Genomic DNA, 16,212 nt, shown 5'->3' on the forward strand with positions numbered 1-16,212 from the left:
GTCTCGCTCTGTCGCCCGGGCTGGAGTGAGCGGCGCCATCTTGGCTCCCTGCAAGCTCCGCCCCCCGGGTTCCCGCCATTCTCCTGCCTCCGCCTCCAGAGGAGCTGGGACCACAGGCGCCCACCAGGCCTGGCTAGTTTTTTGTATTTTTAGTAGAGACGGGGTTTCACCCTGTCAGCCGGGCTGGAGTGCAGTGGCAGGATCTCGGCTCACTGCAACCTCCACCTCCCAGGCTCAAGCAATTCTCCTGCCTCAGCATCTAGAGTAGATGGGATTATAGGTGTATGCCACCACGCCCAGCTAATTTTTGTATTCTTAGTAGAGATGGGGTTTCACCATGTTTGCCAGGCTAGTCTCGAACTCCTGACCTCAGGTGATCCAACCACAGCCTTTTTAAGCAAAGGTAGTAAATACAGTGGACTCTATAACTGATAGATAGTATCTCTCATTTATAAGGCACTTTAGAGGAATAGATATGCCTGTTTCATTTGTGCTCAGCAACATTGTTGAGGTAATTGTTACTTTTACAAATTGAGAAAACCAAAGCAAGGAGAGGGATAAGTAACTTGTTCAGAGTAGCCTAGTTGGTAAGGGAGTAGTGTAGGAAGATTCTAGAATCAGGGAACTAGATTCTATGTAAACACCAAGCTCTCATTTATGGAACAAAACCCTTGAGTTAGGGGTAGAACTAAATGTTTTACTTGTGTTGTTTAATTCTCAAAAATCTATAAAAATTGTACTGTCATCATATCACTTTTATTAAGAAAATTGATAGACTCAGGTGGAGCTGCATATATTTTTGAGCAATATGAAATTATTCTTTTTATTGTTCCATAATTGTCAAATGTGGAAAATCTTATACATCCAATCTAATATGAATATGACTAACATACGTGTCGGTAAAAGGTGTAAACAGATACATATATAAAGATACAGGAAAACAGAAAACCTCAACCATCACTGAATAGTGGTAAGATTGTGTTTAACATTTTCCTCATTGTCTAAAATTAAGAATTTGTTTTGTTTTGTTTTGAGATGGAATCTTGCTCTGTTTCCCAGACTGGAGTGCAGTGGCATGATCTTGGCTCACTGCAACCTCTGCCTCCCAGGTTCAAGCGATTCTCCTGCCTCAGCCTCCTGAGTTGATGGGATTGCAGGTGCCCGCCACCACGCCCAGCTAATTTTTGTATTTTTAGTAGAGACGGGGTTTCATCATGTTGGCCAGGATGGTCTTGATCTCCTGACCTTGTGATCCACCTGCTTCAGTCTCCCAAAGTGCTGGGATTATAGGCATAAGCCAATGCACCCTGCCTATTTTTGTATAAAAAGTTGATGTTTATGCCTTTTATTTTTTTGAAACTATAAAACATATTGCTTTACATTATTTCAGAATGATAATTAGCTTGTTTAGAGAACATATGCCCATTTGGGGATATCTATCAACAACTCGGTATGTTCCTAAAATACTGTTTTGGAATACAATTTTTTTAATTTGGTAAATAATTATTCACAAGATTGTTCATCAAAACATTGACTATATTACTGAAAACCGAGGCAAACTAAATGCAGCTGTTTTTTAAAATAAATCTGGCAGATCCATGCATATAATACAATAGAGTTTCTTAAATTATTTTTGTAGAACAATATTAAATATTAATATGAAAAAGTACTTATGATGGAGCATTACATTAAAAAGTGGTGTCCAGATTATTTAAAAATGTCGCATTTTAAGATCAATAATATGATAAGGTTTGAGACACATACACCAAAATCCTAGAGTTTAAGCTAGAATGGAGAGATTCATGATAAATTATTTTTCCATATTATCTACATTTTCTAAATTTTATGCTGTGAAAATATATTTTATAATAGTTAGAATGGAGTGTTATGAGAATAGTACCTTTATAAAGAGAAAAAAATATATTTGCCCAACTTCCTGCTCTACCAACTGTGAATTAGGTCTGTGTTAACTGAAAATGACACTTTTCTGGCAGCTCAAGTGAAAGAATGAAGAAGATAAAGCAACAATTTACCCACGCTGTTCATGATACCAGTATTTTACCACATATTGCTTTTGTCATCCTCATGATCATCATTATCATTGTTAACTTATTCAACATGCTTACTTCAGAAACTGGATTAAGCATTAGTTCACTTTATTCTAACAACAGTTCTGTAGATACATTGCCTTTCATAGTCTATAGAATTGTTTTGAATTGGCAAAACCAAAATCAGTGGCCAAGAAGATTCATATAAGCAGCAATTCAGAAAGCATGATATAATCCTGGAATCATCTTAACATAAAATGGGAAAGGGAGAATGTATGCTTCTCAGCAATATACTTAGCGTGGTTCACACATTGTAGATTAAAAGTAAATACTTGATTTAGCCTAGCATTCAAAATGTTGGAATGGAATGGAATAAAACGAACAGAATGGAATGATACGGGATGTGATAGTGTATGCATTTAAGGATCAGGCCATGACTGGTTTATTTTGACTTAAATATACAGCTCAACTCCTGAAGTGGGAAACGAAGAATTGCTCAGTTGGTTCAACTAATGCAGACGATATAACTCACAGTCTCACAGGAAAAGGAAATGACAGTGAAGAGGAAATGAGATTTCAGGAAGTCTTTATGGAACACATGAGCAACATGGAGAAGAGAATCCAGCACATTTCAGACATGGAAGCCAATCTCATAGATGCAGAGCATTTCCAGAACTTCAGCATGACGACTGATCAAAGATTTAATGACATTCTTCTCCAGCTAAGTACCTTGTTTTCCTCAGTCCAGGGACATGGGAATGCAATAGATGAAATCTCCAAGTCCTTAATAAGTTTGAATACCACATTGCTTGATTTGCAGCTCAACATAGAAAAGCTGAATGGTAAAATCCAAGAGAAAACCTTCAAACAACAAGAGGTAAGAGTTTGGAAAGGCAAGGTCACGTGCTGGAACTGAATCTATCCAAGTCTCTTCTCCTTAGGCAGTACAGGAAAGCAAAAGTTGTTTACCCTGATTTCTGCGGTGAATGTATCAAAAGATTTTAAATGAATGTTAAGGGATTTAAAATGGATGAGCTATCTCCAAACTCTTAGAAAAAGGGGGAAATTTTCCCATTGAATATAGACTCCCTTTACATATTTTATAAATACTGTTAAAATGTCTTTTTAGACTGCCTAAACCGATCATAATTTTTAGATTATCTTAGCAGATCTTGAGACGTGAACACTCTGTATGTGTGAATTTTGCAACAGACCCATTTGATGTGCTTAGAATTTTTTGACTTGTAAGTTTCACTCAGAACTTTTGAACTTGTACATGGTCCTCAACTTAAGGTGTCAGAAGACAATGGTATTACAGTTTGTGTATGGGGAGTCTGTTGGTGAACCTCATCCCATTGCCTTGATATTCTGTTTCTATTCCATGTCACTTCTAAAATCTATCAGTGTTTCCTACATTGTTAATAAGTAAGCATATCAAAGGGTATGGGGATATTAAAGTCTTGGGCTATCAAAATATTAGAGAAAGTGTACAAAGAAGAAACTGTCCATAGTTTTGATGATACAAGAAAGAAGGGAAGCTAAAATGTTAGTTATTGGGATAAACATGGATTAAGTTGGGGGGGAAAGAAGAGTGGAGAAGAAATACTATTTATGTAACAATAGGGTCAGAAGAGCACTGAGATGAGGTAAGGAGAGTGGGAAGGTGAATGAGATGGAAGAAGAAGGATACGTTTGATTCTGGCAGTGCATTAAATCCTGGAGGACCATGGAGTGTTTTTGTTTCTTTGTTTTTGAGATGGAGTCTCACTCTGTTGCCCAGGCTGGAGTGCAACGGTGTGATTTTGGCGTACTGCAACCTCTGCCTCCCAGGTTCAAGTGATTCTCGTGCCTCAGCATCCCATCTAGCTGGGATCAAAGGCACATGCCACCCTACCTGGCTAATTTTTGTATTTTTAGTAGAGATGGGGTTTGTACCATGTTGGCCAGGCTGGTCTCAAACTCCTAGCCTCAGGTGATCTACCCATCTTGGCTTTCCAAAGTGCTGGGATGGGACCAAAGGCACATGCCACCCTACCTGGCTAATTTTTGTATTTTTAGTAGAGTTGGGGTTTGTACCATGTTGGCCAGGCTGGTCTCAAACTCCTAGCCTCAGGTGATCTACCCATCTTGGCTTTCCACAGTGCTGGGATTACAGGCATGAGCCACTGTGTCTGGCTGACTGTGGTACGCTTTTGAACCCACATATGTGAGAAATTGAAAGCAAATTGGAAACCATTTGGAAGTTGGTAGAAATTTTGAACCTGTTTGAAGTGATAGTTAATGGAAACAATCAAAATCTGGTGATCAGTGAGCTATTTGAGTTTGCATAGACGACACGTTTTGGAGGGAATTCCAGCATTAGAAAAGGAAATACAAGGGAATGGTGAAACTTTGAAACCTATATACATCTTTAGAAACATTAGTCACTCACAGAGACTTAGGAACTAGGTCAGTGCCAATGTCTATGTGTGTGTGTGTGTGTGTGTGTGTGTGTGCGCGCGTGTGTGCGTGTACTCCTGTGTACACTGAAAAACAATGTTGAGACTCTCATCCCCATTGCTTGAATAATTTTATTGATCTTTGAATCTTTAGCTCAATGTAGGAATAAATTAAATGAATGCCTGAATTTGTAAATGTCGTTTGAAGAAATGGCTTATAAGTGACACGAGCATAACACTTATTAAGGACACACCAAACATTAATTTGAAAGAAAAAGGAAGAACATTGGCAGCAAATGAAAGACGGGGTGGCATCTATCATCTCCATCGATAGAGGTCAAAAGGACTGTATGACTACAAAATTAAATGCCTGTTTCTAGGAGGGTCACTGGTGGTAGCGTGTGGAGGGAGTGCGTGGATGCTGTATAGGATTTTTTGAAATTAAACACACTTTTCCTCCTCCCAGGAAAAATAATTTCCAGTGAAATTTGACAAATGTAAGCACCATATGCAGTTTTCAAAGAAGAGAATAATAAGGTAGCCTCAGCAGCCAGCCACAGTGCTTCACGCCTGTAATCCCAGCAGTTTGGTAGACTGAGGTGGGCAGACCACGAAGTCAGGAGTTCGAGGCCAGTCTGGCCAACATAGTGAAACCCCATCTCTACCAAAAAAAAAAAAACCAAAAAACAAAAAACAAAAAATTAACCCAGTGTGGTAGTGTGCACCTGTAATCCCAGCTACTTGGGAGAACCACTTGAACCCAGGAGGCAGAGGTTGCAGTGAGCCAAGATCATGCCATTGCACTCCAGCCTGGGTGACAGTACACGACTCCATCTCAAAAAAATAAAAATAAAAAGTAGCTTCAGCTTTTCGGTATGATGAAAAAGCTGAGTGATTCCTGGTTTCTAGGAAGCAAAATCACTTTCTAGTCCCTTAACACTTTATGCTGAACGTCTAGAGCTACCTGACATACTTGCAGCAATTTTTAGCCACCTAAATTAAGTCAAGTGTATTTTTCATGGTGGTGTGCTCTACAAACATCCATGCCCACCATTTCACCTTTATTGTGATGATGGTATGTACAGAAAATGTCAAATGGTCAGGGAAGGAGGAGGTGCAGGACAGAGAAATTCTAATCTAGGATAAGGTTTCGTTTGGAAGAAGGCACAGTTAGAGCAATGAAAGCTGATAAGCCTCTCTGCTTATGTATACTGTCATTGAAGAGGCAAATCTAGATGCACATTCATTTATTTTCAAAGGTCGTACTTCCTGAGCATCTTGAGCCTCTCACCTCAGCTTGTCTAGTCCAGTCCAGCTCAAGAGAGTGTAATTTTCTCTTTACATCTGGATTAAAGAAAAATATACCACGGGCTTATTTCCATGTGCAAATGGGAAATGAGTATTTATCAACTTTAGAACATAGGAGTACTTAATTCAATGATAAAGCATACAGTGAAGACAGAAAATGGGATACAAAGAACACGGAGATAAAAATTATTACCAGAATAGATGAGAAGATTTGGTTCATCAAAAAGACAAATCCCAACACCAAAAGAGAAAACCAAGCGAAGGATCTAAAAGAGAAATTAATAAATATTAATTGTCAGAAATTTAATGACTGGTTGCTTTAACCTCATTATAATTTGAAAAACAAGTTAAATAATAATGATTTGCTATGTACCTACTCTTATGCAAATTTAAATATATTAATGGTACCCAGTATTTAGCTGCAAAAAGTAGGCACTGACACGCAGTAACAGGAAGAAAAATGATCGCATATATTTGGAGAGCAGTACGGCAATAGTTGAAGAAAAATACTGTTTAATATTTAGTCCCTTTGGTCAAATCCACTTCCAGGAAGATGTTCTATAGAAGTACTTACATCAACATATGAATGCACTTAAAATGATGTTCATGGCAGCATTGTTTAAAGTTGTAGAAAAGTGCACAGCTCAAAACACTATGAATAGGAATCCTAAATAAATTTTGAGAAATAGATTCAATTCCACTAAATTACTGAAAATGTCAGTCTCTAAAGTATTTAAATAGATAAATATCCTTAATATATTATTGAGTAAAATATAAAACCATATTCCAGGATATAGGAAGATCCTCTCTCTGTTTCACACTCTAAGTCTATGAATGCATATGTATAAATATACACAGAATATATATGTATTTGAAAACACAAAATACTAATGCCTCAAATACAGAGGTAATGCAAATTTAAAGGAAAGCACTGTTAATATGCGAGTTTGAGGTTTTTTTGGATATGAAAATCTATTGTCAATGTTCATCACCACTGAGGCTTATGACATTAAACTTTGCTTATTACTGTAAAACAATTTCCCATATAAATCTATCAAATTTATGGAGTTTGAATATGATGCCACTCACTCTAAGTACAGTATGAAGATGTTTTACTGCAGATAAATTAAAACCTTATGATGTTTATTTAATTTTGTTAGCATTTTGACGTCTATATATATGGGAATAGAAACATGTCATAGATATATTAAATTGATTTTTTGAAAGGGGTTGTGATTATAAACATTCAGCCATTCAGTCAAAAGAGGAAATGTTTCACAATTAAAGAATTACTACTTTCAAAACAGTTTTCTAATCTCCATATTTTTATTCCATAAAATTCCTGTAATATGTTTTTAAAAACCTGAACTCCGAGGGTTTCTTGAACTTTCATATTTGATAATTATGTATGTAACAAAGGTTGTGAATGCCTACTTGTGTCTTACAGGAAATCAGTAAATTAGAGGAGCGTGTTTACAATGTATCAGCAGAAATTATGGCTATGAAAGAAGAACAAGTGCATTTGGAACAGGAAATAAAAGGAGAAGTGAAAGTACTGAATAACATCACCAATGATCTCAGACTGAAAGACTGGGAACATTCTCAGACCTTGAGAAATATCACTTTAATTCAAGGTAAAATGTCTTGTCATTCCTCCAGAAGATGACATATATTAAAATATACTGATACCTGCAGAGATTTGATATTTGAAATCCTGTGGTTTGAAATAAATAGTTTTTGAGCATATATTTACTGCAGATACCCAGAGGAAAGAATATTAAAATCAGATCAAGACAGGGTACGATAACCAGTAGCCGGGTGTCATTTAAATAGAAAGGGATAAGCCAAATATATCTTAAGGTCTAATGATTTTCTCATTGTTAAAAACTATCCCATAAGTACCGAATACAAGTTTTCTGTAATTACAAGTTTCTTCACATGTTCACAAACCAAGCTTGTTAATATTGTTTTTTCAAAACTTTCAGTCTTTTTTACTTCTTACCTGACTGTATTATTAATTAAAAGGATCCTTTGAACTCTCCAAAATAATGATGGATTTGTCCATTTCTTCTGCAGCACCTCTTAGTGAAAAAAGGTGAACTAAATCTAGCCTATATATGTATATAGAATATATAAGAATTTTTCTCTCTACCAATATTACCAAAGATATATATATATATGCACTTTCAGTTTTGGCTTTACATTTTAGATATTTTAGTTTTACCTTTACATTATAGGTTTTTTTCTATATTTTGATTTCATTGATTTGCAGGTATTTTTCTATATTTTCACTGCAACCTTTTGCCTTTGGTATCCTTTATTTTAGGTTTGTCTCTTGCAATGAACACTTACCTTTTCTTTTTAAAAAATATATAATCTGACCATCTCTTTTGACTGTATTTATTTCCACTCTCTTATTTTGTGCTCTGGTTTTCTCCAGTTTACTTTGTGTTTCTTTTGCTTTCCTTTATTGCCACTTTTGGCAATAAGGATTTTTCTCTTGGTGAATTTTTCTCTCTACCAAAGTTACCAAAAAGGTTTTAGAAACTTTGTAGTATATTTCTAATTTTTATTGATTATTGACCTTAACATTTATCTTCAAGTCTATAGTTGATCAGTATTTTAACATTCATCCTAAAATACACAAGGAACTAAAAATGCTTTGATTATCCTCTTCCCTAGTTTCCTGCTAATATTTTTGTATAGCTCATTCTATTTTATTTTTTTAATTGAGAACTTAGTCAATATTATTTTTCTTTTTTTATACAGACAATATTGTGGAGCCGTAATTAGGGAAAAGTAGTCAGGCTGGTAGAACCAGGGAAGGCAAAAAGAGAAAGAAGATAAGCTATAAATCTGCCTTTCTTCATGGTCCAGAACATGTAGGTCCTTCCTGCATGAAACTTATCACCAGATACCTGCAAGTTAACCCACTGTAACCTCGGCTTATCAGTACTGCACAAACTCTCTTCAGCATATGGTATAAACACTATTCTATAAAATCTTCAGCAAACCTTTGTTTCTTGGCAATCAGTTTCTCTTCTGCCGGCCTGCTCATTGACTCCTTACAACGTATTTTCCTGGTTTTGCTAATAAATCTGTCTTTCTTTATCTACAGCCATCTTGGTTAATTATTTAACTCTGCAGCACTGGCTCAGATAGTCATCACTCACCCACAACAAATATTTATTTAAATTTGCCCATGAATTTACCAGTTGTTCTCCCTTCTAAATGCACCTCGGTCATTTCTTCTGGGATTATTTCACTTCTGCCTGAAGTATATCTTTTAGAAGTTCATTTAGTGAAAGTAAATTGTTAATGAAACTTCTGATTTCATTTTCTCTATTTTGTTTTGATCTTTGAAACTGTTGTACTACATACACACTTCTTAGGTTGACAGTTATTTTAATTACTTCCATCAGTGTGCTGAAAATATTGGTCCCCTGGCTTCAAGCTTTTCTTATGGTTCTTAAAATGACTGCCACCAATCGATTTGTCATTCTCTATGTCTTTCATATCTGCAGTTTTACTTATCTGTGTTTTTGTATTGATAATTTATCCATTTAACATTTGTTGTACTACTTATATTAGTAGATTTATGTCTATCAGTTTGTGAATATAACCAGCTTCATTCACTTTGACTATTGCTTCTTCACAATTCTTTCTCTCCTTTCCTCTGTAACTCACATAAAATTCGTATTGAATGTTCTCATTCCAGCTTCCATGTCTGTTAAGCTGTATTTCATGATTTTAATATTTTGTCTCATTTTACAACATTGGCAACTAGAAAAATAGAACTAAGAACTTCATGTGATTTCATTTCAAATACATTAGTTTGAGAAAATTAAGAAGCCTAATAATCAAGTGATGACAATGAAAAAAAAATAAAAATGAGTCCCAGAAAACGATACATAGATAATTTTTACTTCTAATGCTTATAGTTAGTAAAATTAAATAATGTAAATTTACAGACACATAAATATGTAATAGAATGGTTGTTTTAAAATTTAAGAAAATGATAAACACAAAATTCGGGTAATGTTTATCTGTGAAAAGGAAATAGATGAATGAGATGGGGGAACATATAGGTAGATACCGATTTCTTGGATTGTGATGTTGCAAGGATATTCTCATTATTGTTGTATTTTATAGCTTGCTTATACAGAATACATATCACATATAGTATTTATCATAGTGAAACAGATGATAAAGAAAAAATTGAATTAATCAGATTTTTCTCTAACAATTAGATACCTCCACTTTGGATTTCAAATAAATGTCCAAAGCTTTACAAATTCAAAAGCAAATCCTCGCTTCTTAACTAGCCACCCCCATCCACCTCCTCAAATCTGTTGCATTTTCAGTCTTTTTGATGGTTTTGTCATTTTCCCACTACCTGCTCTCTCCATGATCTTGGAAGCCGTCTTTGACTTCCCTGCTCTCATTCTCTATGTAATCTATTTGTAAATCCTACTAATTCTTATTTCATACAATATCTCAAATCAAACTTTTCTTACTCTCTATTACTACTCTCATTCAAGCAACCATATCCCAGTCTGGGATCCGTTTCTCAGTTGCTGTCCCCTGCCTCTGCTCTTAGTCCATTCTAAACAGAACAAAACAAACAAACAACAACAAAAAAACAATGTTATTTAAGAAAACCCACACAAATTACTAGATGTGTGTGGTTGTGTGGTTTCTCTCTTTACACTAGGTGTGTCTTTTCTCTCTCGTGCTTAAATCCTCCAATATCTTCTCATTAGACTTGGGATAAAATTTAAACTTCTACTTAGTCTGTCACCTGTCTACTTCTCTGCCCTAATTTTCTAAATCTTCCCTCTGTCATCCTTCAGCCTTGCTTGGAAATGTGGAAAATTAAGTGCCATAAACAAGTAAAAAGTTAATAAAGAGAAAGTGCCTGTTTCATTTCATGCTGTCCATAATAAACATTAGATATTTTCTCTTTCTCTTGAAATGTTCTTCTCTACATCCCTACTCCTTCTTGGCTCCACTTGAAGTTACCTCCTCCACCTTCCACCATTCGCATTCTAACCTCCCCCATCTCTCTCTACCATGGTTTCCTTTAATCTCCCCATAGTATTTACCACTATATGAAATTATGTCATCTCTACCTTTGCTTACTTGTTTAGCTTGTATCTACTCCAGTAGAACGTGAGCTCTGTGAGGTTAAGTCTTCTCCTTCTTGTCTACCTCTGCATTCCCAATGCCTGTCAGAGTGCCTGGAAAATAGGTGGAGAGCAGTTATATATGTGTTGAGTGAATAAGTGAAACTAACACTTTCTTCTTAGCAAGTTACACTCTGTTATAGCGGTGTCATTCTTCCTGGTTTGCAAGCTATCAATTTTAATTATTTTATATCTCCCAAGACCACTATTAGTTCTCAATGTTCTGTATTCTCTATTCCCTTGTCATTTCTTTATATCGTCATATAAATTATTCTTATCACTTCTTTGCCAGAGTTGCAATTGACGGTAATACTTTTTGCACCCTTGTAGAATACAGCCTTCCTAAAGCAAGTCTTAGATTGCATAAAGACTCTGTGTTGCCCCCTCATTAGACATACTATTTTGCCTGTAGTACTCAAGGTCTTCTTCAGTGTGTCTCTTAACTAATCTTGAATGCTTCATTCCCTCCCTTGTCTTTTTTGTATATCAAATATTTCAACTAGTTTGACTGTGATTCTAATGCACCCAGTACTTTGTGCATGCTGCCTCATGTATTTTCCTTTGTTTGAAATATTTTCTCTTCGATTTGTATTCGAAAATATCTTATTTATCATTCAAAGTCCATCTAAGATGCTACCTGTCACATGAAGCCTTTGCTGGTTCTACCAATAGTAAGGCCCAGCTGACATTTATTTCTTTCTTAATACAGAACATTAAGAACATTAAGTATTTTCTCACAAGAGAATTATTAATGTGATAGTGAAGTTTAAAAGTATCTCATATTCTCTTCCAGAACAGTGTTAACTCTTCCTGGACACAAGTTACTTCAATTAGAAACTATTCTTTATATCTCTTATAGCACCTAGCCATAATGTATATATTAATTAAATTATAACTTAAGAAGCATATTTTAGAAATTAATGAGTGCTTTATCCTTTATCATGTGTTGATTGTAGGATGAGTGTAATTACTTCGTGTTCTCTCTTCCCTTATATTAGTAATCACTAAATAATTATACAGTTAAAAGAGACAAAGATTTTTAATACATTTCTCAAGTAGTTATAATAATAATTAGACTCTTAAAGAACTACATACAATTTCATTGTGGAAATGGTGAAGTAGAGTTTGGTGGAGAGTTGGGGATAACATGATTTAAAGAAGCAAAGATGAACTCTAGAGAAAGGTATTTAAGAGAAATAAAATATAATATGGCTCTGTGGTGAGACTAGCTAACATTTTGTTTACTTGGAAAGATTTTAGATATATTGGCTTCCTAGGGTATAAGAGCACCAAAAAAGAAATATTGATTTTTTATAGTAGAGAAAATGAAAAAACAACTGAGGACATTTGAATATGGAGTTTTGTACAATTAATTATTGAGATTTTAACAGCTGGACTGTAGGCTTATGCCTGTAATCCCAGCACTTTGGGAAGCTGAGACAATGTAATCCCAGCACTTTGGGAGACTGAGACAAGAGGGCCATTTGAGCCCAGGAGTTCAAGACCAGCCTAGGCAAAGTAGGAAGACCCTATCTCTGAAAACAACAACAACAACAACAACAACAACAAAACCGAACACTTAACAAAAGGAAAAAAACTGAATTGTGAGTTAATATAACCACTGTGTAAAGGAAAAACTCAGCTCAGGAATAATGGAAGAAAAGATACGGAAAATGAAGTCAATTAAATTTAGAACATGGTAGCATAGGATGTCAGGAAAGAAATGAAATATTCTAGTTCTGATTTTACCCAACTAGCTTTAAGACCCTGAGCAAGTCACTCTCTGACCCTCTATAAATATGTTTAGTTAAACAGTATTTAAAGTGTCTTCCAGATTAAACATATCTAAATCAGTGAGAATGAAAACTAGAAAAAAAAGATGCAGGTTTAGGCAGCAATAGACTAGAAGATGTGGCAGATTTTTATGATGATCTGAATATGAGACAAGATTGAAAACAAAGTAGAAAATTAATGCTCATAATGAATAAGAACTAGCGAAGCATAGCTCTGGAAACTTAGTCAGATATTATTAGTGCTGTGTTATCTGAGGATTTTAAATGATATGATATGCCTGGGTATGCTTTTCTAGTAAATTGGGTAATGTTGATCTATGATATTGATGATTATCACATATTATATATCAGTACTTTTTTGTGGTTATATAGAAATCTTAATTTTCCTTTTTAAGAAATGATCATGGAGGAAGCTAAATAGTAGATTTTGTGCATGTGTTTTATAAAGGTAATTCTTTATGGCAGATTATTGTGATAGTATTTATGAATTATTCCTATAACTATAATTGAAAATATTAAAGATGAAAAATAATGTAAATTCTATGGCTTATTGAACTAGAGTAAATCATATATTTTGGCCAATATTAACCCAGTTTTTTTGACATATATCAGCAAGGGAGCTGACAGGTAGCATTTTGTCCATTTATTGATGCCACGAGGCAGTTATTATGTCGATACGGAACAAAATTTTGAAAAGAATGAATGGAAACTACGAACAAAGAAGGTGACTACAAGAGACTCTGAGTCTTTATTCTTTTTTCCATAATAGGGCAGAATAGATTACTGTATTTCCTTAATTTGATGGAGACATTGCAAAACAGATTCTTATCAAAAAGAAGAAGAAAGCCAACACTGAGGGAAATAGAGGTGAAATAGACAAAACGCATTCAGACCAGATAGAAAAGCTCTAGCAATAGTCCAGCTGTGTGACGGTGACAACATGAGCTACAATGGGAATGGAGGGGAGGTTAGTTTTGGAAGGTGGCAAGGTAGTGGATACTGTTCTGAAAAGTTCTGCCTCAGGAACTAAGAGTAAAGTGGTATATAATTTGTTATTTTATTTCCCCAATGTATCTAAAGGACACCTAAAACATTTATTGAGATCCTTCCAACATTTTGTTAGAAACAGTAAAAGGGCCATAACAACGTACAAAAATGAAACATAATAAGTGAGATTAATGTTACATGAAGAATAGAATAACAATAAAAATGTACATTCAACACGCCTAGTTAGAAGTCTAACAAAAAGCTTTACCTGTTTTTCTTATTCTAGGATTCGAATACCAGGTATCAGTATTTGTATATAAAAATACAGAGAGGGATCTTTAACTCCAAATTTTGCAAAACAACACAGATGTATTTGCTGTGATTGAACTAATACTCCAAAATTAAAGCTGTATGCAGTTCTCATAATTACATGTAGTATAATTGAAAGGATAGTTAGTAATTAGGAGAGTTCCTTCTATCTCTTACTTACCAAAGAAATGGTGAGAAGTCCATCTAAGAGGCTAAGAGTCTAGATCTATTCTCTGTGTCTGTGTCTCTTGTTTCTTCTTGTTTCATGTTCTGGTTTTTCCTGGAATGTCTGAGTCTTGCTTTGGATCCTTAGTTACTAAACTGAAATCTTTGCTTGTGCACTTTTTTCCAAACACCATCCTTGAATACTATCACTGTGCTTCCCTTCAATTAGTTCAACAAAATTCAGGTTGCAAATTGAGTGTCTGTCCTGCTTGCCCCTCTCCCCTCTGATTCATCACTATGTAGTGACGAATGGATGCAGCTGTGTTCATGGTTATGCAGGTTAAACCCCTTTTCTTGGGAAGTACTACATTCTTCTGCAGAGAATAGGGAGCACATACAAATTCCCCTTGATATAGAAACCTGTTTTTTTTTTTTTGAGGCGGAGTCTCGCTCTGTCGCCCAGGCTGGAGTGCTGTGGCCGAATCGCAGCTCACTGCAAGTTCCGCCTCCCGGGTTCCCGCCATTCCCCTGCCTCAGCCTCCTGGGTAGCTGGGACTACAGGCGCCCGCCACCTCGCCCGGCTAGTTTTCTTTTGTAGTTTTTAGTAGAGACGGGGTTTCACCGTGTTAGCCAGGATGGTCTCGATCTCCTGACCTCGTGATCCGCCCGTCTCGGCCTCCCAAAGTGCTGGGATTACAGGCTTGAGCCACCGCGCCTGGTGAAACCTGGTATTTCTTGTGCAGCACTTAAATATATGTCTCACAACAATCAAGCTGTACCTTAGATTATAATACCCTGGTTAATTTTTAAAAGCTCGGTAGTATGTTGTTTGCATGACAATTATGTGGGAAAAAATACACATACACACTTAGGAAAGAAGTGTTAAAGATCTTTAGTTAAAATAATACAACTATGAATTATATTTTTCCTCATGGCTTTTCTAGGTTTCTATATTTCCTTTAAGTAGAGTTGCTTTTATTATAAAAATACAATTAAATGTGTGTCCAATGCTGCATATGAAGAGAAAGGGGCATTCTATTGAGAAGAGTAATGATGTCTTGAGCCTCTACAACTAAAATACCTTGAAAATAGGACATACCAGAGGAATAGACAGAAGTAGAGTCAATGATGTCAAAATAAGCAACAAAAAAATGGACAAAATATACTTATTCATGAGATAATCTTTATTTATGTATGTGGCCCCATCTTAGATTTCTTCAGGTATTATACCTTCACCTGATTAAAATTTGTAAATAAGTGCATTCTAACCAGGGATGCTGTATATAATTGTATGTTTTCCTTGGACTATGTATGTGACCAAACAGTAGCAAATGAAAATGTTTCCTTTAAAATATCACTATGTCCTTATTCTGTGGTGAATCTATGGAATAATGTTCCTTTCTGTTTCTTTCTTTTGGTGTTGAAAAGGAAACTAAGTGTTCTTCTTTAAATAAAGAAGACAATATTTGCCTTCTGTACTCCATATGGAACATGGTATGTAGGTAGGATTACTTCTGAGTTCTAAAGACATGCTAGGTATAATCATTTTAAAGACGTGATGACCAGGTATCTGTTTTGTTGGACACAGAAAATACAAATGACTAAATCGGTAATGTTTAATCACAGCTCTCAGGAGAACCACCTGACAAAAATGATTAGGCTGAAGTTTTCCTAGCAGTGTCTCCATATTGTTTATAGTATCTATACCAATCTAGGAATTTGACTTAGGATTTTACTTGAAAAAAGAATTCCTCTACTCATTTTCATCTTCCTGCCTTTCCTCATACCTTTCCCACTCCCTAAGAATTATCTTCCTTCCCCTTCTCTTCATTCTTGAAAGTACTCCTCATTATCCTGCTTTCTCAATGAAGACTTCAACCATCACCATGCACTCCGATCTCCAGCTCACTGACAAATATCTGAGTTTATGGTCAGTTCCAACAAAATGCTTCTGGTTGCCTACTGTGTGTGAATTTTC

General features: G+C 35.5%; 1 protein-coding gene across 3 annotated transcripts in view; it reads left to right on the forward strand.

Annotated features, from left to right (window-relative positions):
• MSR1 (macrophage scavenger receptor 1) overlaps positions 1-16,212 on the forward strand; it is an 87,837-nt gene that overhangs the window by 22,699 nt on the left and 48,926 nt on the right. For all 3 annotated transcript variants that reach the window (XM_011934892.1, XM_011934893.1, XM_011934891.1), the window contains exons 4-5: positions 2,513-2,925; positions 7,242-7,428. In XM_011934892.1, the coding sequence (XP_011790282.1) occupies positions 2,513-2,925; positions 7,242-7,428 (600 nt within the window). The remainder of the gene's footprint in view (positions 1-2,512; positions 2,926-7,241; positions 7,429-16,212) is intronic.

This window comes from Colobus angolensis, unplaced genomic scaffold (genome assembly GCF_000951035.1).
Source record: "Colobus angolensis palliatus isolate OR3802 unplaced genomic scaffold, Cang.pa_1.0 Scaffold14, whole genome shotgun sequence".
Taxonomy (NCBI): Eukaryota; Metazoa; Chordata; class Mammalia; order Primates; family Cercopithecidae; genus Colobus; species Colobus angolensis.